Source organism: Phoxinus phoxinus (genome assembly GCF_949152265.1).
Source record: "Phoxinus phoxinus genome assembly, chromosome: 25".
NCBI classification, from domain to species: domain Eukaryota; kingdom Metazoa; phylum Chordata; class Actinopteri; order Cypriniformes; family Leuciscidae; genus Phoxinus; species Phoxinus phoxinus.
Genome location: NC_136900.1, coordinates 22,903,131 through 22,926,774, shown reverse-complemented (window position 1 = coordinate 22,926,774; position 23,644 = coordinate 22,903,131). Strand labels below are relative to the sequence as shown.

Below are 23,644 nucleotides of genomic sequence, written 5' to 3'. Positions count from 1 at the left end.
GTGTAGCTTTCATTTTTTTAAACAACCATGTGTGAAGACACATCATGGCCATATTCCAGGATGACAATGTCACAATTCATCTCAAATTGTGAAAGAATGGTTGGGAGGATCATGAAGAATCATTTTCACACATGAATTGGCACCTCATGAGTCCAGACCTTAAATGTATTGAATGTGTTTGGGATTTGCTGGAGGAGACTTCCCAGAGTGCTGGACTCTTGCATTGTCAATACAAGATCTTAACCAGAAAATGATGCACCTCTTGATGGAAATAACATCACAACATTTGCATACCTGCATCCATTTTTGGTCAAGATCTTGTATTGACAAAATTCTGTCAAGTACTTTGTAAAGTCCAAGAATGAGATTTGTTCTTGTCTGTCGAGCAAGTGTGGTTGAGCCTCCGTTGACCGTATATAATGACTTCAAAGCTGGTGTGGACACATTGACCCCACTGGTCAATGATGGAATGGAAGACTATCAATAAATAGCAATGTACATATTGGTCTGTTTGCCAGAGGACTTGGAATAAAGTGAACGAGTCGGACCTCTTTAGTGGTGCTTTTATTGTGACATTTGTCCTATTTGGAGCTTGATATACATGGTTGCCGTTAACTGTCGTATGATAAAGAGCTGCATAAAGATTATTCAGAATTTCTCCTTTTCTTTTACATGGAGAAAAACAATGGTTTGAATGTGTAGATAAATGTCAACATACATTTATTTTTTTGGGTGAAAAATAGTTCTCTTGATGGGCGATATGACCAAAATCTTGTATCACGATATGACACATTTTTTTTACGATAACTATATATCACAATATACTTATTTGTGCTTTTGAATAAAGTTTTTGTGATATAAATTGTAAAATTGGGGGATTTAGGGGGGTAGTTAAGCAAAAAAACTACAATGGAACAAAGCAGGTTTATTAGACTGCTGTCACTTTAAGAGCGAATGCACTGATACACATGCGCTTTCTCAGTTATTTATGTTCACTTTAGACATAAAAGACTGTATATGAGGTTAATTGAAAAGACGAGCATTTTGACATATTAGTGCGTGTATTTGACTGTTCAAGCCCAGAAAGTCACTTAAAATAACTCCAGTCCAGGCGCTAAGTTCAACACTCACACACTGTATAAGCTGAGGCTCCATGTGTGCATTTTCAGGTGTGTCGTGTCTCTCAGGGGCTGTTTACATGACACCGCTTTCAACTAAAAATGTAAAGAAAATTTTGAAAATGGGTTTCAAGGTGCAAGTTTTTGAAAACGGTCTCAAGTGTAAACAACAAAAACGCTTAAATGGTTTAAAATCACTTGTTTTTAAACTGTAAGGCTGAAAAACGCATGCAAACGATAAGCTTTCGAGAAGCCACAGAGTGGCAACGTCACATGAGCGTAACCGCGATAAAGACGATTGTCCAAAATCTTTACCTGTTGGCAAATTTCTACCAGTTAATCGTGTCTACCGGTATATCGCCAAACCCTACTGCTGAGAAATAACACTGTCTTTGTGATAACTCTAGGCTCTGTAAACGGAAAAACAAAATCGGACAACACATATTAGCCAATCGGGATGCGGCTCTGTCAAGCTCAACCAATGGCGTGAGTTTGGGAAAAGTTGTTTCATTAATTGTTCACTAATTGTTTTTCTGAACAATGAGAGACGGGTAATGTTTGGGATTCAGCTTCGAATATATCATCATTTATTTACTTTTTGCTAGAGAAGCAGAAATCACTTTTTTTTTTGTATTTTTTTTTAAGTATGAGAAAGTCATTATTTTTCTGTTTCCCTGTAACTCTTTATGCCCGAAAAGTATTTATATTTGTTAATTGCTTTGCTTCCAGAGTCATTCCCCCACATTGGTCTCTTATCTTCGGGTACTTACCCTTGCCGAGTGTATTTTTATTGACATTTTTTTTTTGAGAGTGGAGAACGTTTTCCTGGAAAGAAACGGCACCATTTGCAGGGGCTATTTGGGCCCTTAAAAAATTCCTGGCTCAGAATATTCCTGCAGTGGGCCGTCATCGGTTTGCAGCAAGTCTATTTGCCAACCCGACGCTCCCGCCTCAAAGTCAGAGCCAACGGGAGAGTGAGATGGGGAGGAAAGGGAGAGAGACAGCGACAGAATGAGAGAGAGAGAGAGAGAGAGAGAGAGAAGATGGGAGGGGGGAAACTAAGGGTATCAGCAGAGAGGAACACACAAGTGCTGAGCGACTGTATGCGCTGTGCTCGCCTGCTGCGGACGCTTGTATTTGTTTGCTGACTGAAGTGTTGTTCTGTCTGCACCGCGGCAAGGGAAATCACCACCTAACAAAGCCCCAACTGTGTGCAGTCCAGCAACTGAAAACAGATCGGGACACAGGAGAGGGCGTCTGAAAGTGTGAGGGAGAAACAGTTTGGGGCTCCACTGCAGATCTGTGAGGATGCTATGCCAAGAGTTCCCGCTCTAACGGATGCCACTCACCTGTAGTACATCTTAAAGCCAGCACAACAGAGGACAGGACAGCACAACAGAGGACAGGACAATCTGATTGCCGACTTCACAAGCTGCATGGGGGTTCTAGTGTGTTGTGACTGCTTCTTTTACAGGTACCAGTTATGGGAAGTTTTATCATCCTCTTCCGCATGTTTTATTTTCCCCTACTGCCTTGGAGTTGTGGATGTTCTTGAAGCTGTGCCAGGTTATGCAGAGATCAAGCATGATGTTGTACGATGACAACTTTCAGCAAGAGAAAGAGCAGATAGCTGAAGTTCAAAATCAATGCAGCGTATAGTGTGTGAGGGCTGCAGACCGATGTTGGCTTGGACACTGTGTTCCCAACTTGCTTTTTCCCTACAGCTAAGGGCAGACTTTGCCCTTTCCAATGTTAGTTTCGACCTCTACCTCAATTTGGAAAGTTAAACAAGGGGGCTGTTTGAAAGTTAGTGAATGTTAACAGACCAAAGCATGCTCTTCACATGGAAGGCTTGAGAGATGCTGTTTCCTTTTTTTCCCTTTACATGTGGTTGTAGTTTTATTTTACTGCGGTACTGCTATATATAACAAATCTCTGAAGTTCCATGGTTTTTCAAGGATGCCGTCCAAAGTGAAAGTCCCAGATGTATCTGATTAAAAGGTTAAGATTTTTTTTTGCTGATCCATCTATTCTTTCTCCTACCCTCTTCATATTTCCTTCATGTTTCCATCTCCTTTGAGACTTTTGTGTTGATTCACAGTTAATGTTTACGCTTGGAAAGATAGAAAACCATCATGATCTGCTTGATCTGGCAGTTTATTTTGTCTTCTACGGCTGAAATGTTTTTGGCTGTCCGGTGTGTAAGGAGTTTACGTCTTTTCAGTGCAGTATCCAAACACTGTTTTGTTTTATAACACCGCCGTCAGGTGGTGTTGTTTAGTCTTTCAGGTTTACGTTGCCAATCGCAACTGTTCTCTGGGATGTTGGTTTTAGACGCACCTGCTTTCCGCAAAAACTGTTTAGCCTCTGGATAGTGTCTGATGTTTAGATAACAGCTTATATAAGTTATTCTCAAGTTGCAGTAACTGCACTAATAAGCTGTGTGTAGATGGAAACTGTTATATGTGTGACCACGCCAAGACTTGGATGAATGGAAAATGCTTCCTTGCAAAGTTCACGCTACATCAAATATAGTGTTGCTAAACTTGTTTATATAGGCGAAGTCCAACTCTCAAAATCTGTAATCGCATCCTGTTTGTGATCGTGTAAACAGATTTGTTGAATGACGGTAGTTTTCCATTTGGTGCTTCCTCAACGGTGGTCAAAATGTGGTGTAAGATTTTTCATGGAAGTGATTTGTTATGGAAGTGTAAGAAGTTTAAAAATATTCCAGCGCTGTCTGGTTTTTGGAGTATGTTGTTATCTGCTATGCCATCTGACTGGGTCGTCCATTTAATCTGATGTGCTTTGATTGGACTGTGTGTCTGTGTCTGCATTCTTCTCTAGCTTCGGGCCAATCTCTTATGACAATCATGTCTTGGGAAACTAAGGTCTATTTTCATGACCTTAGAGGTTTTATTTTGAAAAGAAATTAGCATTGTGAGGAATACTTTGTTTAGGGTCCCACTTCTATAAAAGTAACTCTAACTGTTTAATTAGGAAGGTGGAAATTTGGATTCTATTTAAATTTAAAAGAATGTACAATATATTGGTAGCCATGTTGATTTTGTTTTGTAGTATTTTTTATATATATATATATATAAATCTTCAGTCTGATTTTTATGCTGATAAATTCCAACTGTTCTTAATTTCACACTCAATTATTTTTCTAAGCCAGGTTTCAGAAGAACTAAACTGTACTGTATTAAACCCATTTTTGTATTTGTAATGTCAAATACAAAAATCTAAAAACACAAAATTCTAGATCTTTAGTCTAAATCCTATTAAAATGGGTAAAACCTTAAAGTCCCCCTGTGGTGAAAATCAATATTGTTTATATATGTGGTGTTTTTAATATGCTTTAAGACAAACCATGTACAAATGCATTAGTCAAAAAAATTGTGTATTTTCTCCTTAAAACTGCATTGGTTTGAAATCGCTGGTGTTGACTTTCTGACGTCACAAACTACCTTGTAACCAATCACGTCAACGTGTGATTGTCACCGAGTGGATCTCTGAGCTGGTGTGAGTGAGTGAGTGGAGGCGGAGCTAATTTGAGCTGCGTTCATAGAACTGCGTATAAATAAGGCAAGGGTGTAGTTACATTCAAGCTATTTTAAGGCATGAAGAATATTTTTTCAAGGAAAAAACATTTAAATAAGTAGCCTAATTTTGGTGATCAAAGATGAGTTTTAAGGGATACAATTATTGACTACAGGGGGACTTGATTGAAAAGATTTGTACCTTTAGCCATTATATCAGCTATAAAATAATTGCTAAAATGGTAGGATATACTAGATTGTACATAAATATTATTGTACAATTGAATTAACAAGTTTTAGCAATAAATTGGCAGTGCATTTATGATGAGATGCATTTATCCACCATTTTGTTGTATGTTGTCAGCATTGAATAATGTTGTCATGTTGTCTGTAGCCCCTTCAGACCTCCCAATTCCCCACTGTCATGCCCCCTTCCGTCTCTTGTGTGAAAATTACGTAAGCGCCTCCTCCCACTGCGATAGATCGGGTTGCAGCGATGCCACTCTTGCTCTTCCTCAGCATCCCGAGCTGCAGCGTGAGCACCTCATAATGCTTAATCAGCGTCAGCACCCAAGGTCACTCCATTCATTCCCACCTCCGCTGGAGACTCTGCACACATCCACACCTAATCACATTAGCGAAGAATAAATGAATGCTTAAGTGGTGTAGGGCATAATCTGTTTTGGCGGTACTCTGCAAGCCACATGTCCAGCCCTCCCAGTACTCGTTTAATTACCTTAGAGATGTTGTTTATTCTTGACAGATATGACCCTTTCATTACTTTTTTAATTATCTGTGATAAGTTGTGGTGAAATTGAGGGAGGTTAGGTTTCCACAAGTCCACAGAAGTCCTCACCACTCCCTTAGCTTGATAATGTTCACATCTCATAACGGGAGTGATGTTTTTTTGCAGTGCTAAGCCTTTCTATATTTAGCAGACAAGAGCTTCTTGTTGGAGGAGAATTACAAGGAGGAACGCAGTATTGCTCATCACAGCAGGTTCCTATTACGTAACATCCAGAGGTCGCAGCTGTGACGGCATCCGGTTGGAAATGCCTTGGGGCTTCGCTTGTTCAGGTATGCTTGCACTCCGATGGACCCATTTAGTTGCATATGTGTGTCGAGGTTACGTCATGCATACGTTTAAAGGTTAGTTCTCGACATTTAACCCTATTTACACGTCTTGACATCAAGGGATTTTTTGTCATCATGGGAGTTACCTATTTGGAGGTGTAAACTGGATAAGTGAAATTCTTTGAAGAGATGTTACGATGGCATATATATGCCTTCATTCAGGGTTGTTTGGTCCAGTTTTATAAATGACCTCTTTTGAACCATTAATTTTTTCAAAAGGAATGATCTTTGTTTGTTTAATGTGGCAGTTTTGCACAGAGTACTTCAGCAATCCTACATTGGACCCTGTGCTTATAACAGATATGGAAAATACTACCTCTTGTAGAATATAGTTTTGGCTTCAGATGGTGTGCCTATGGACGACTCGCTAACTGTTAACACAAAATTAATAATAAGAACTGGCTGAAATCACCAGTTCCAGTGTGATAGTATGGTGTCTACACAGTTTCACAGATTAAATGGCATGTCTACACAGTTTCAGAGTCAAGGCGCGCAGGTTTCTATCATTCTGTCAGGAAACTGAGTTCCCAGATTGAATCACAAAAGTTTCTAAAGGTCATCAAATCTTTGAAAGATGTTCAAGAGTTTTGTTTGAGAAACCTCTGGGGAAAAAAAAAGCAATATCCTTGGGCACACCTGTAGATTTCCCTTTGTATCTCAAAGTTGTGTCAGATTTCAGATATTCGTTGAACTCTGGTTAGTCACTGAATCCATTTTATGATTATGGAGATTATCACTCATTAAAAAGACCAGCTGGATAGATTTGTTTGTGTCCATACTAAGAGTGTTAGACCGCTTTTTATGGTGATCTGACAAGTCTGATGGTCATTCTTTCTGTTTTTGCGGTTCAGATCTGAGAATGAGAGGCATAGGCCATAGGCCTTTTATGCTTCTGCGTCAACTCCACGCTGTAGCTACGCCGTTACTCCTACGGCGTCGTGGCCGTTTTATGGTTCTGCGTCGGGTTGTGTTGCATCGCGGTGCATTTCACCGCGAGAACGCTAGGGGGGCGGTATCACAGCCCTTGTGGTCTGCGTCGCCTCGACGCGTAGTTACAATTTTTTGGAGGTGCACGTCGAGCTACGGAGGAGGGGGCGGAGAGGGGTTCGCGTCGACGCAGAAGGGTCTGCGGGGGTACGCCGTCGATTCGACGCAGAAGCATAAAAAGGCCTTAATTAATCAGGACAGGTAAGCATTAAAGGTTTGCTTCCTTCCGAAGCATGTAGCCATGTCCTCTGCACTTCTATGTTTTTCACATCTAATGGAAAGCATGTCAGAATGGTTGGCCAGACCAGCATCGAGTTTGTCATGACTAGGAAAGCTATTTTAATGTTCACCTGGTATCAGCTACACGGATGTGAAGCTCGGAACCACAACATTCTGTTGTTGTGGATTCAGCATCCTCTGGGATGATACCAATGAGCTCTGAGGTCTGGCTGGATGAGTTTCTTCGAAACTACCTCCCTCCCAGAGGCACATAAGCTACTTAGAGGATAACAGTTTCCATGAGCTTCACACCTGAGCTGGGCAGCTGTTTACATTTCCAAAGCCAATAAAAACATGAGGCAGAGCTTTTCACATTACAATGCTTTATTTTGAGTAGACTCTCAATCCCATTTATTCTGAGGTAGTTTCATTGAGTATGTCAACTGAGCACTGTGGCGACAAGAGACTTGTTATTAAATAAAAAAAATGAAGATTATGATTAAAGGTACAATATGCAATATTTTCTGCCGCTAGAGGGCGCTACATTCCAAACAACAACAACAACAACAGCGTAGCTATGACGATGTGAAGGAGCGTGGAATGATGGGAACTGTCGTTTTTAACTCTGTCGATGTAAATCAGTCAGACGGGAATCGAAAAATCATGTTCATGAATGAGGTAAAGTTCTATTTTTATAAATGTTGCGTCTAATGACATGATTTATTTCATTAAAATTATTTAACCGCAAGAAAAGTAAGGTTTAATACTAAATTGGTTATCATAGATGTTACTGTAGGCCTATTTGTCGAATTCATTGTTGTGATAACGCTGCACAGTTTTACGTGTTCTAAACAATTGTTGTAAAAGTGCATTCGAACATATCCACATCATTCGCCAAAAAACGGATTCATCTTTATGTATAACACATGCTATATTTATTTACATGGCCATAAACACCAGACGTGATAAACAATGTCAATAAACTAAACACAAGCCTAAAGCAATAATACTTTCCTTACATAAACATAACTATTACCGAATGCTACATTTGGAATATATAAAATTGACCCGTACGTTTACGGGACGTGTCTGTCGACAGAACCGGCTGCAATCGGTAAAGAATAATTGTGTTCCATAACGACTGCGCGAAACAAGCTAACGTTTGTTGCTTGATAGATGCTACAACTACAACTTCCGCATTTGTCAGGACTCCGCGCAGTACGAGCGGAAACCGAGGGTAGCCATTGGCTGGCGTCTCCCAGCTCACCCCCGCTCACACACCCCGTTTCCTTGGTTAAAATCGCAATTTTCTCACGATTTAAAAATAGTTGGAAACATTTGGGACAGGGGCGTAACTATCGGTAAGCAGGGTAAGCGGTTGCTTACGGGCCTGGACCAATCAGGGGCCCGCCCGCGTGACTGGACGATATTGATTGACAGGCCCAGGCGGGTCCTCCTATCGCATTTTACTACAATAGTCTGATCGCATTTTAATTTTTTGCTTATTGATTTGAATAAATAATGACAACAACATATTTGACTGATCTTTAAATAAATGTTTGAAACGAACAATGATGAATTTGGTGTAATTTGTTTCGAATTGGGACTGGGGAATCCCCGGGTGAACATGCGCATTGCGTGCAAAACAGTAAAAACCGGTGAACTTGAGACAGATATGGAGTCGTCAAAATTTTTTGTCAGAGCGTTCTTTTTCTAAACTGAAACTGATAAAAAGCTATCTCAGGAGCTCAATGGGACAGAGTCGTCTCTCTGGAGAAGTCCCTATGACTCTCTCATACTGTCAATTGAGAATGCCCGTGCGCGCTATCTGGATCTTAAAGGAGAACTCCGGTCAATTTTAACATTGAGCTCAATTTTTAGTAAATTTGGAGTGCTGTCAATACAGAGAACAACGACAAAATCGGTGTTGCCTACACCGTGTTATCCTCTTTTTAAAATTTGCGACTTGAATGGGGTCTAATTTTAAACCTGCTTTTATTTCTCTTATCATCCTTGATGTGTCATACAAGTGCCCAGCCATGTTGAGTGATTCCTTCAGAGTGAACACGAGTGAATCTGACTGCAGGAGATGTGAAAGATATGAATAAAAATGATGTTATATCAGCCAGCGCAAATACCTGTATTTAGTTCCTGTTTTCGGTTGAAGTCCAAAGTAGTCAATTGTCGAGTTCACGCGCGCGATCATAGGTAACTAAACCTATGACCTGACAGCTTTGCACAGAGGAAAGCCCGGAAAATGCAGCTATAATGTAAGTGAGCATATTTTTTATGTATTTGGACTCAGGCCTATGTGTATATAGGCTAGCAGTGACAGTAACAGTAACAATGTGTTATGGTGCGCCGTCACCATTTTTCTTTTATTTTTTTGTGCGTGTAGCGTCATCACGTGTTGTAGTAGGGGGGCCCGCCTTGATAATCCTGCTTAAGGGCCCGGTGTTGACTCGTTACGCCACTGATTTGGGATATCGTAAGTAATCAACTTAACAAAATATATAACACTGGCCTTGTGATTTTGGGATATTTTAATGCATATGTATTGCAATTTAATATGTGTACAAATTGGTAAGCTTTGAATGAATCCCCAGTTCATCTCTGTGAGGCTGGGTGGAGATGTTTATGTTGTAAACACCGGAAAAATGTCTATGATAGTGGAAGACCTGCTTAAGTAGACTCAGGGTAGGGTTCAGGAAATGAGCATCTGAGGGCACTTAAGGGCCAAATTACAGTTCCTGGGTGGTTATAGAAATGTACTTGCCAAAAAAGGAATTGAGACCAGAACATAACCACAGTGTGATTCGCCTAAAATAGCACGGAAAACAGCTGGAGTACATATTCTCAAGCTCGACTTGCAGATTTGTAGTACAATCACTTGAGCACTGCTGTTATCAGAAAGTCCTTACTGTTTGGCATTTGACCCCGTTAGGGTCAATACACATTAGTCGCTGTCTGAGAGAGTGTTTCCTTTTCTTGCACCCCTCACCAATCTGGTAAAAAAAAGCATTGTATTCAGTAGCACAATTGTATCGTTGTCTTAAGCATGTTTCATGTACAAACATGGCAGCAGTCAGCTTTATTCTGCCTTCGTGCACAAAGGTCTTTCTGTATTGAACCCTTACATATTACATCCAAAAGTCACGACCAAAAGCCCTTCCGTGCTTCTGTGTACAAACATATTGACATAACCAAAAGGTCATTAAAAAACGTGTCTTTGTCATTCTCTGTGCTGTAGAGTACATTTTGAAGAAAATAACTTTGTTTACACACAAGTAAAAGTTCAGGTTTTGCTTAATGATGCAATGATTTTTTTTTTTACTTGATTTTAACCTCTAGAGGTTCGAGGCACGCGGCAAAGTGCTGTACGTAAAGGAATCCTTCCTGATGGCAATTTTACAGATGGTGTAGTTACAGCATTGACCAGTAGGGGTTAACTGGACTGATAAACAATCACTTGGCCACTTGGTTGATGTACAGATGTATTTCTCCAGTAGGAGGCAGTGAAGTTCTTGTTGTAAAAAAAAAAAACAAGACCGCCATCCACTCTTTGAAACTCTTTGTGCTTTCAGATGGATCACATGGTCGTCTTGCCTTTTCATTTCTTTACTGTTTTTGTTTTTTAGCCCACTGCTATTTTTGCTCATGATCTTAATTTTTTTTTGTTGGAACTTGTCATCAGTTTCGGATGTGTGTCTGTGCGCGTTACTATTCATGTATACCTCATTACTTTACATAATGTCTGTCCACACTGATGAAGCTTGTCTCATCATCTTTCATCTCTTTATTCTCCGAACAAAGACCTTGATTAGCTTTTCCTACCCCCGAATCCAAGGATCAAAGGCTCTGCCTCCATAATTACCAACATTCAGAAGCTCTTTCACAATCTCATTGAAGCCAGTTCTTTCCACTGCTTTATTTTCTAGTTTTTTTAATTGATGTGGCTATGGATTAACAGCTGCATCCTATCTTTAAGTCTATAACCCCCCTACTCCACTTGAAATCATAATGACTATTTATTTAAATCACTGTAATTGATGGTAACTGAAGGTGACAAATGGTAGCATGATTAAACCTGTTTTTAATTACCAATATTGATAGGGATTGTGGCTGATGTGACAAGCTGACCAAAAGATGAATGACCAAATTTATCTTTACCTAATTTAAATTTACTAGAATTAAAACTATTTTTTAATTTGGCTTAATAAATACAATAGAAACTTAAAACCAGTCATTTTAAGTGCTAGATGCTAAGTGAATTTTGGCATCACAACATTCCAGATGAAAAATGGATATATTCATTTTGAGATTTGCTTAAAAATGTATTAAATAATTAACTAGTTGTAGTTAACTAAACATTTGATGGTGGAAAAGACCAAAAGCTGATTTTATAAACACTGATTTTATATTAACTCTTATTTTACACACTATTTACACAAATCTCTTAAAATGTTTAAATCGGAAATGTGTATTTGTTGATTTTGGAATGGACACCACGCAGTTGATTACTGTTCATTGGTTAATTGGTAATAAAGTTATTAAGTGTAACTGCATCGCTAGATTCTGGGGTTTTGTTGGACAGTTTTTGCACAATTGCTTTGGATACATATACAAGTTAGAACTGCAACAACTATTTTGAGACTTTGATTTAATCTGTCGAGACTTCGGGATACGTTTGTACTTTTGTTTGCCCCGTATCTAGATTCTCAAACTGAAGCTGAATCCTTCAACCGCTGGAATGCTGCGTGCGCGGTGAAGCCTTTTGAACATGCTACAACTCGTCTCGCTGTTTCCTTCGTTTTCTGTTTTGCTCACTTTCTTTTAGGCCTTTTAACATTACATGTGCATTTTCTGTTTTATAGTACTTGGGAAGCGTCATATAACTTTAAAAAAAAATTTTTTTTATTGTAAATGGGCATAGTGGTGTCACACTTGCACAGAATCCAATTGTAAACCTTCCCAGAATTTGTGCGAATTCTGCGTATATAGCAGCCAAAAATAAAATCTCACTAGCAAGATTTAAAACCGAGTGCTGTAAAAACGTAGGTTTTCTTCTTCATCCATCTCCCTCTTGCTTTCACTGCTCCCTGCCGTGTGTTTTGTTAGCCGAGAGCAGAGTGTGTTGGTGCATGCAGTCGCTCCTCTGCAGGAATGTGCGATAGGATGCAGGACCATGTTAATGATGGCCATCATAACATTGTTAAAACCAGTTTCTATCATAGGCTTTTATCTAAAATTAAACCTATCTCTTAAACACTTTGAACATGTGATTCATGCTTTGATTTCAACTCGTGTAGACTACTGTTATGCACTTTATATTGGCGTAAACCGAACCTCTCTTTCACGCTTACAGCTAGTACAAAACTCGTCCGCACGCCTGTTAACCGGAACGCGCAAGCATGAACATATAACACCAGTTCTGGCCTCGCTACATTGGCTCCCGATCCATTTTAGAATACATTGTATTGTTTTTTTTTTAAAATCACTAAATGGTTTGGCTCCACGCTACATCTCAGACCTCGTAAAAGTTTACACCCCTACACGGTCACTCAGGTCTATTGACCAACTTCGGTTGGTCGCTCCAAAAACCTGGGGTGACCGCGCTTTTGCAGCTGCAGCCCCTAAATGTGGAACGAGCTTCCTCCACAGGTCAAATTGGCCCCAACCCTCGAATCTTTTAAATCTCGTCTAAAAACTCACTTGTATTCACAGGTTTTTACACCAGCATGAGAACTGTGTGATTGTATGTAGACTTATGTGTTTTGTGTGTACTTTTATGTGTTATCCCTTTTTTAAATGTGCTATATAAATAAAAATGGAATGTAATCTTCCAAAATCTCTTCAGGACACCAGGGGAGAGGAGTAGGACGACAACTCATGGTGTCGCAACAAATTATTTTATGTGCTTTGCTAATAAAAAATGGACAATTCATACCAAGAATAAAGAAACTTACTTTTTAACTATTGAACTATTGCTGACCAGAACAAAAATAGATGTTGTTTTAGAAGTATTGCATCTCATGATTTGTATAATGCTTGGAATGAAACTGTTGAAACGCTCCAGTCCAGATCATCAACAATGATTGAAGAAGGATGAACTCCTCCACACATGATCCTTGAGCCACTTTGAATTGAAACTAGCAATCAAGTGTTGAGAGATTCTTGCGGCATTTAACGTCTTTTCTCCGATTGCAACAGGATTGTGGGTAGGTTCTTATCTATCTTGTTCATCTCGTGTCGCCCTCGGCCTTTCAGCGGGGCTGGATTACTCATCTGCTGGATGCTTTAGCTCCGGGCCTAATGTGCAGTGTCTGAGAGGATTTTTTTTTCTGTTTGCTTTGTCTAAGAGGAATGTTCGTTGACTTTCTCACTGAACGAGTCGGGCCAGCCGTGTGACCAATCCTATGATCAAGCTTGAGGAAAAAGTGGCTGATTTCAAAATTTTGCTCCCTTTTTACTTTTACTTTTTACTCCTTTTTTTTTTTTAACCTGGCCTGCTCTCATTGAATGAGATGATTGACGTGTAACATTTGTTTAATCACATGGCCTTGTCTCAAACATGATATCCCATCATACAGCACATCTGTTCCGTTCTATAATTGGTAGTTGGACACATGTGAGTAAATGCCTAAGATTGAAAGTAAAGTCTGAAGCGCATCCTGTAAATCAGTGACTTAATTGTGTTATCAGACACGGCAGATGCTGCCATGTTGTTTCAGTTGTCGTGAATCGGGTAGTCAGTAAACATCTCGTGAAGTGTGTGGGATCAGACCGAGGCCTCAGCTGACATATAGCATTTAACTATGCAAGCCCAGCCACTTTCCAAAATATTCTCTTGCGCAATATGTAAAGATTACTGAGATAATATGCTATTTTTTTAAACCTTAAGGAACTTTCTAAATGTGGTAATGTTACTCATTGTTTGTCGTCAGAGTATGTCAGACTAACACTGCTTCTTTTGTGGTTTTATGATTCACTAGATTCTAGATTAAATATTTTCCTTTTGGCTTTCATTGAAGACACAAGATTCCAATTACGAAATTGTTTTTGTAACAACTGTATTATATAAATATCTTTCCAGTGAGGTATAAATAAAGATTTATTTCACTTCATAGTCAACAAGAGAAGATCTTTCTGTGTATTATCTTTTCTGTATTCAGAGGCAGTAAAAGAGACTGTGGTTTGCGCATCCATTTTTTCCGGTCTTTTTTCTTTTGTAAAGTATACTAATCACCCCTAAATACTCAATAATTTCTATAGCTGAATAATAAATAATTTTGTTTCACTATCAGCAGTCAAAGTAACGTTTAAACACGTTCCCTCTGCTCTTCTGACAGGAATCTGTGTGTAGTTTGGCGTCTGACATGCATGGTTCAGTGTCAGGCACTTTTTTATTTATATTTTCTTATGTTGTTTAACCTTTAAAACATTACTTGGACCCTTTATATGTTTGGCTTTGAGTTTGGAATTTTCCGAAATATTAAATAAACATTAACTTGACCTTTTTAAATGTGGTAGTAAGGTATTGTAGCTCTTTTGAAGGATTTTTTTTTTCTGAACAAAGACAAACCAGTACATTGTCATATTACCTCAGAATGTTTTGAAATAAGGCTAAATGTTTCCTCTTAAATGTAGTTATAAAGAAGGAACGTCATTCGGAAGATGTTTAAAGCACATTAGCCAGAATATAAAAAAACACTGAGATGATCAACATAGACCTACAAACTAAACTGCATGTTAACCAAAACACGCCCCGCCCACGCGTGCGTATGATTGGCTGTCGTTTTGGCGTTAACATATCATGCCCCGCCCATGGACTGTTCTGATTGGCTGTCCTTTTGGTAGAACGAGAACTTTGGAGCAAGAACTTTAGATGCACTGGTAGTACCTGCATATTTCTTTGAAAACATCCACGGTGAGGGAAAGGGAAAGACCGGTCTGTTCAAAACACTTTGGACTCTTAGTCCATTTTTGTTGAAAACACTTCGGATATGCACTCGCAGAAAACTCCCAGAAACGGATTAAGTTGCAAGATGGTTCTTCAGGCTGTTGGTAAAGTTTTAAGGTAACGTGGCTTTGCTGTTTTTTTGTTGTTTTTTTTTTTTTTTTTATCAATCTAGATTTGTACATTTCGGCAAGCTGAATAAACATAAATGGGGGCTATAGCCTATAATAAACAAAGTAACAATATTAAGTTAATTAATATATGAATAATTTATAAAATATAATAATCTTAAGTTTTAAAATGATGTTACTGACTGTGATTGAAACATTTTACGCTATAGGACATTTGTTATGGGAACTGAGTATTAGCACACCATGCCACGCGAATAATAATAGCCTACATTACGATCTCAGATTGGTTGATAAATAGTGTCTCATAGGCCGACTTAAATATTCATGAGCAAACATAACCGCTCATTAAAATATTTCGAAATCTTCGTAATAGGTAATTATTTTCGTGAAATTTAGATAATGAGTGCTTTAGTGGGGAAACATGATAGATAGATAGATAGATAGATAGATAGATAGATAGATAGATAGATAGATAGATAGATAGATAGAAAGTGAATTGAAGCAGTGATATTGTAGGCCTATATGTGAGTTTTGAGTATTTTATGCCGTGTGTGTGTGTGGCTTTTTTAACCTCTTTGGGAGCCACATATTTTTGTAATAACTGCATTTAAACATTAGCATGCTTTTAATATGATAGAAGGGGGTAAAACAGTATTTTAAGTGTGTGAGTGAGGTATGGCTTACAAAGACCCCCTCTTCCCCCACCTCTCTGTTGTGATGCTGGTGCTGTGTTTAACACAATACTGTCATCTCAATGGCTCTTCACCCCTAGAAGAACAAGGTACGGTAGTACAAACTTGGCTAGACACACTCATTCAAAGACCAACAAGTTTACTTTTACATTAATGCTAAAGGTCACCAGCTTTTTTTTAAAACAATTATAAATGCTTATATATATATAAAATATATAAATTCATCCTGACAATTTTTTTATTTTAATATGTTTTTTTTTTTTTCTTGTTTTTTTTTAAGTGTGATGTTACATTAATCAAGACTACTACAAGACCTATGTCAGTAAGTTGGTGCTTACATTAGGCCTATTTAGTGCTGGGAAACGATTAACCGCATCCAAAATAAAAGCTTGTGTTTACATACTTCATATATGTATATATATATATATTACTGTGTATCATTATTTTGTATATAAATATATGCACATGCATGCATATTTAAGGAAAAAAGGTTATTTATATATAAAATATTTATATATAATATAAATTATGTATATATATATATATATATATATATATATATATATATATATACAGTAAATACATGCAAATAGTTCTTAAATATAATATATACATGCATATGTGTGTCTTATATATATATATATATATATATATATATATATATATATAATAGGGGTGTCACGATTCTCCAAATCCTCGATTCGATTACATTTTCGATTCTAAGGTCACAGTTCGATTCGATTCTCGGTTTTTACTCTTTTTTTTTCCTTTCTTTTTTTTTTAAAGCACAGGTTGCTATGCCATTTTTAGACCAAACTTTTATGCATAATATCTGACCTTTGTTCGCAATGAATGTACCACACTACATTGTCAAATTTAAAACATTTATTAAGAACATAATGTAACAAATACTTATATCTTCAGTCAATTGGAAACTTAAGCAAAATAACCTCCGATCTAGTTTCTCTTTTGTAACTGCAGTCTTCTTCACAGAAGATGACGGTCAAGTACACAACAAAACAAACAAACAAACTAACAGTTTAACAGATAAATCTATGCGTCGCGCAGAGCCACGTCTTTAAAATTCTAACACTTTATTCTCTGAGAGTGTACACACACACACACACACACACACACCGGCGGCGCCCAGCAACGGCTCAGGACCTTGTTCAAAATTAATCCTGCCGCGCCAGAGAGCGCCATTCACATAGTTTTATTTTACATTTATTTTAAATTAATACATTTATATACATTTATTTGTCTCAAATCGTCGTTATGACTTTGCTGCAATATACATGTCTTACATTCATTTACAGAAATCAGCTGGTTGAATGAAAATTGCTGATGTTATCGGATTTTCAGGATACATTCAGTTAACGGACGCTCTCTTAGATAAAGTGCAGACTAAGCAACGTTGAACAGTAGCCTCATAACATAGACATGATCTTAATTCCATAATGTCTTTAAACATAATATTGCAACATGAAAGTGCGCGTCCGGTGTAAGATACCTCGAGTTGTCATAGACGCGCCGCGGCGCTTCTCGTCCGGTGTGTGCGCTACCTCGAGTTGTCAAAGACGCGGCGCATCTCGTTCTCGTCCGGTGTGTGCGCTACCTCGAGTTGTCAAAGACGCGGCGCTTCTCGTTCTCGTCCGGTGTGTGCGCTACCTCGAGTTGTCATAGACCCGGCGCATATCGTCGGGTGTGCGGCCCCCAGAGGAGGTTGATTGACGCGTGTTTTTTTTCTGCTTGACAAGCCGACCGAACGTGACATGGGGGCGTGGCAGCATCGACGATTCCATTTTTTAATTCGATGATCGAGATTGTGACTTAATTTCGATCGATTTCGATTTAAAATCGAAATCGTGACACCCTTAATATATAAAGACACACATATGCATGTATATATTATATTTAAGAACTATTTGCATGTATTTACTGTATATATATATATATATATATATATATATATATATATATATATATATATATATATATATAAATATATACACACACAAAATAATTATACAGTAAAAACACATATATTATGTAAACACAAACTTTTATTTTGGATGCGGTCAATCGTTGCCCAGCACTAATATATATATATACATATAGCCTATATGCTGGATTGTTTTACTGCTGCTTACTGATTTCCAGATTGTAGTTTTGGTATGCATATGGAAACTTTGAAGTTTCCATCCCTGTTCTCTCTGAGTTTTGTTTGAGTCAGAATGATTTAGGGATGTTTAGATGTTTTGGTTGTTGCAGATGCTGGATGAGAATTTGCACTGTGTGTTGCATAATGTCAAGCTGAACAGCACACTGCATTTAATAATTACTTTTAGATGTTTACTTGGCAATGTAGTCAAGTGTTTATTTGCTGCTTCAGTTCCCTAAAGAACTCGCGAACCTTATTTATTCAAAACCTATGAGGAAAACAAGTACATATTTCACATGGTTTAAGACACTTCCAACAAACACACATTGTGTGTTAGACAAAACATCTCTATTATTGTTTAATATTTAAAAATTAATCACAAGAGGTCAATGGGGTCTCCTGACTGATTTAGATAAAACTATTAAATCTATGGAAAGGAATCCATTTGAGGATTGTTATGTCAGTTGTTGTTTTTACATAAAGAAACAGTTTGTGCATCCAAAAATCTGAACGCACATTGTTTTATTTTAGCCTTCCCAGGGTTTCGCAATTTTCCAGGAAGCACTGTTTTTGTGAATTATGTGGCGCAGGGCAAATTCTCAAGCCATTAGCTAGTTTATTTTAGGAGAAAGAAAAACTTTCTAGCTGCCAGCGGCCCTCCTGTTACACACACACACACACACACACACACACACACACACACACACACACTTCATGCCCACTCAGAGCAGTTTCCCGCTGATATCTTTGCCATAAAAGGCATTGTAGTTTTCAAACTCTCAAACCAAGCCAAGGTTTCAACCAAAGACCTGTATCATCCACTCAGCAGCAGAAAACCATCTTGTGTACCAAACAAACACTAAACTCGTGTGTCACAACAGTTTTACAGACAACCATTCTTGGCTCCACTTTGGTAGTGTTCACACTACAGTTAAATATGGTGTCACTCCACTTGAGAGTTTGTAGCGTACAGACAGAGGCGTGTGTTTTGACTTATTATTAAATAAGACTACTTTGCTTGGGAACAAAGTGAGCATTGATCCTCATGGATTGGCTCGAGGTCATGGTGCAAAGGACCCTAGGTTGAAATTACGTGTGGATTCTTTGATAATAAATTGGTTTTACTTTATTTTGATGGTTTAAATATTCTGTTGTCTAGAGGTAACCTTGCACCTACATGTCAACTAACTCTCTTTAGACAGTGTTAGCAGAGTATTAGTAGACTGGTAGGGTAAAGCACAATTTATAGTTCTGCGTCAAACTCACGGCGTAGCTACGTCGTACGCTGTGTGTAGCGAGCGTACCCTGACGTGCACCTCTCCAAAAATGTAACAACAACGCGTCAATTCTACGCGGACCACAAGCGCGGTGATTGCTAGAACCGCTCCCTCGGGTTTCACATATACATGTGTAATTGTGCATCAACGCGGACAACGACACAGAAGTAAATGAAAACCAACGCGTAGCCTACAGCGTAGTGGCTCCGGCGTAAGTCCAACGCAGAATTATGAATCGGGTTTAAGGGTTAGTAGAATAAGTTAACTTAACTCGCAAAGTTACTTATTGTCAGTAGAATGTCAGATGGGGAGCTTCAAAATAAAGAGTTAGCAGATATTAAGCTATCTACTAATATTCTAATGAGAGTTAGTTGTGTGCAACTTTACTTATAGTCAACAGAATGTCTAAAGGTGACCGTCAAAATAAAGTGTTACCAATTTTATTTGAAATATGGAAAGCGAAGCTCATCCTAGTTTAGAATACCGTATTTTCCGGACTATAATAGTCGCTCCAGAGTATAAGTCGCATCAGTCAAAAAATATGTCATGAAGAGGAAAAAAACATATATAAGTTGCATTTATTTAGAAATTTATTTCACAAAATCCAATTTAATTTGGAAAGGCAAGTTATTCAACTACACAATAGCACACAGAACAACAGGCTGAAGGTGTCCGGTGTGTTAGCGTAACACATTAACAGTTATTCAGCTGCACAATAGCATAAATTAGCAAAATTAGCCTGTGGCTAACTCGGGTACACTTGCATTTGATCTGAATGTTGATTAGTGTACATTGTCACTTTTCAAAAAAATAAAGAACATATACCTGGCAGGCTGAATAGGCTAAATTAACATTAGCCAGCGAGTCCAACAAGTTACCGGTAAGCAAGTTCACCAATCTCCCGATCTCATTCCTCAACACTGAATCCATTGAGTTCTTCCTCGGTGTCGCTTCTGAACAACTCCGCTAACTAGAGCGCCCTCTCACGGCTGTAGACGGTAATGTTTTCTCTTGGTTCATCTCAGTCTGAATTAATTTTGATATATAAGTCGCACCTGACTATAAGTCGCAGGACCAGCCAAACTATGAACAAAAAGTGCGACTCATAGTCCGGAAAATACGGTAATTTCATAAACTGGATGTTTAATTTTCTGCTCAACCGATCTCAAGAGAAAACAACTATTTTACTATGTGCCAATTTAGTATTTATTTGTATGATGTGGATTATACAGAAACATAACATTTTGAGAAAAAAAAGTAAGTTCCTACACCCTATCCGTCAGTGGGACGTATGAGCAACATCCTACGAAAGCGTTCTGAGACTCATACAAAATCATACATTAGCCACCAATTCACCATATGTAAAATGTTAATGAATTTTCGTGAGTGTTTTGGTAACACTGTCCACTATGATGCTAGTTTCTGGTGCTAGTATGTTATCCTTCTGCTAGTTCTGTTATTCTGGTTTCTATATGGTTTGGGTCCATTCTTCAGTGTAAGATTGTTGGATGTCATTCAACATATAAGCCATCCGGATCACTCGGGTATCAATGTCCATGGCACATGTGCAGAATGAGTTTTGCCAAGTTTATTGGCTCAATGTAATAATGTGGCGGCTTGTTGTTATAAGGGCAGTTTGTCTGTAGAAAGAGGAACAAGAAATATCCTCCTTTTTTTCTGTCTATTTCCTTCATTTTTAGATATTTTTTTTTTGACCACAAGCAGTAAATTAGCTCATAGTGTGAATTCCCTTGGTGATTGATCTTTATTCTATTTCCTGTTTTACCCAGAACACTAATCATGTGTAGTTAAATGGATTGACATACAACTAAAGTTGAAGTTTACCAGACTTCCCACGCTCCAATGATGTTTGATCAGACCGTACTCCACGATTAACCCTTTTAGACCTTTTGACACAAGTCAATTCAAGACCTTGATAAGGATGATAAGATCTTTCCCGCTCGGAAGCAATCCAAAATCCCGCTAATCTCACAAACCATTCCCTTTGTCTTGGCTTCAGTTTAAAAACACTGTTTATGGACTTTGGTCTCTGCGATAAGTCCTCCTCCGATGATGCAGTGTTGTGTGTGTGGAAAAGAGGAAATGGTGAAGGTGGTCAGACACTTGAGGTTGGGAATGAGGGAATGTTTACAGTGCCGAGAGACTTGAACAGGATATCAAGTTGGTGGGTGAGCAATAAATTCGACTCCTTTGTCCGAAGCAAAACGCTGATTTAAGGCTGCAAGGAAGAAAGGAGGTAAAATGAGCGAGCAGTTTAGATAACCTCTTCCTAATTTGTTCACATAAACATAATAAACCAAAAAATAGGGGGCGCAAGGAAAGGATGTAAATTCTTTATAACCCCGTCCTTGCCTGTACTCTTGTTATTAGCTGTTTAATGACCCCTATAACCTTTGTCCCAGCCAGCGGCGGGATCTGCCACAGCAATGCGATTCTGGCATTTACATGTTAAAACTAGCACTGGAAGTCTGTTTTGACACAGGAGTTTGAAACAGACAAGAAATGTGGTTTACTCCGGAAAGCGGAGATGTAGGAACACTTTTTTTTTTTTTAATCCTTGGAAGTTCTTACACTCTGGGTCGATTTATTGTATCTATGCCGTTTATATATCCAATAACTTGAATGGCCTCTTTAAACAAAATTAAATAAAACATGTTAAGCCTTTTTTGGGGGATTTACAAATTTAATTTGTATAGTTAAAATGCCATCAAATTTAATTGAATAATCCTTACTTATTATTAATTTTCTAAATGAAGAATTTTAAATGAGTAAAAAAAAAACCTAGAGCTTGAAAAAACATTTTCTATAAATAATACAAACAAGAGAATGGACCATTTAGTTTGTGATTCGTATTCATAAATGAAAAAATTAAATGAAAATGTTTAAATTTGGGAATACGAATCACATAAACTGGTAAATGGTAAGATTTATAGAATTTTATTTTCTTATAGAGATTTTTTTTAAAATCTCCAGTATTGTTTTACTCAATTTAAATGTCTTAATTCATAATATGAAAAAAAAAAAAAAAAAAAAACAGTAGAAAGGCAATTTTTTGGTGTATGTTGAGCATGTTTTTAATTTCTACATTTTTTGGGGCGCCTAAAGTTCTGAAAGCAAAACATAAGGAAATATTTTTTTTTTTTTTACCATTTCACTACTTATTATTAATATTCGTTTCGAAAAATCTTTGTCTACCAAGTCATGTGGTGCAGCCAACACGCAACAAAAAAAATGAAGGAAATGACATCATAGAGAAGATCTCTGCAGACACTCATGACTGTGTGTTGAAGTCAAAAAGCCTCTTAAAATATTTTACTTTTTTATGACAGGGCTTTCTTAGTTCAGTTCAAAATGTCATGTGTGAATCCCCAAAAACTCATATTTATGAATAAGCATTTCATGATGTTTGTAAAAAAAAGTCGTTTTTACATTAAATAATGCATTTTTAAATTGTAATAAATAAATAAGATGTAGTACACCTCACATATATGTGAGGTGAAAGAAAATGTTTAATTTTAGTAGTTACACCATGTCATTTTTAAATGTTTGAAAAGCACTTGTGCATTTGGTACCGCTACTGACAACGAGAAAAACACACTTCACCTTTGTTACACACTGTGCGTCTCATCTTAACGTGTCTCTCTTCTCCCGTCTTGCAGGAAATCCAAAACGAAGCCCAATGGAAAGAAACCCGCTGAAGAGAAGAAGCACTACATGGAGCCAGAGTACACAAAAGTGCGGGTCATGGACTTCGACCTGAAACATTTGGTGGCGCTTCCCACCAGAGAGATAGACCTCAACGAATGGCTCGCCAGCAACAGTGAGTTCCTAACCAAACATTATACTTGTTATGAGTGTTTGCCCTGTACTTTGAGGCTGAGAGTCTTTGTCCGTCTTCAAAAATAACCTTCTGTCAGTCAGGAGTTTGTAAATCAGTCGCATTTTAGTGTGTGTGTGTGTGCTAAGTACACAAAGCCATTTCAGATCACTACCTTCTTAAATTGTCATTGCTGTGAAAAGAGAGAATTTTAAGGAATAGTTCAACTCAAAATTAAAAATCTGTCATCATTTACCAAACAATTGATGGACCCCATTGACTTCCATTAGTATTTTTTTTTTTTTACTATGGAAGTCAATGGGGTCCATCAACTTTAGTTACTGACATTCTTCAAAATATCTTCCTTTGTGTTCAGCAGAACAAAGAAATTCACACAGGTTTGAAACAAACAACTTGAGGGTGAGTAAATGATGACAGAATTTTCATTTTTAATGTAACTATTCCTTTAATTATGAGCCAAATTATTTCTGAAACTAATGAGATGGAACAACAACAACACAATACCGGAGACTGCAAGAACAACAGACGCCCACATTGACAAGCGCTTCCGTGAGGGGGTTATGAGAG

General features: G+C 38.0%; 1 protein-coding gene across 5 annotated transcripts in view; it reads left to right on the top strand.

The window, feature by feature from the left end:
- Positions 1–23,644, top strand: part of mob2a (MOB kinase activator 2a) — a 52,010-nt gene that overhangs the window by 17,504 nt on the left and 10,862 nt on the right. For 2 of the 5 annotated variants that reach the window (XM_079604364.1, XM_079604362.1), the window contains exon 2: positions 22,899–23,059. In XM_079604364.1, the coding sequence (XP_079460490.1) occupies positions 22,899–23,059 (161 nt within the window). Of the gene's footprint in view, positions 1–2,123; positions 2,593–2,978; positions 3,120–14,869; positions 15,078–22,898; positions 23,060–23,644 lie in introns of those variants that run through there. The other 3 variants (XM_079604361.1, XM_079604365.1, XM_079604363.1) reach the window with 3 other exon arrangements.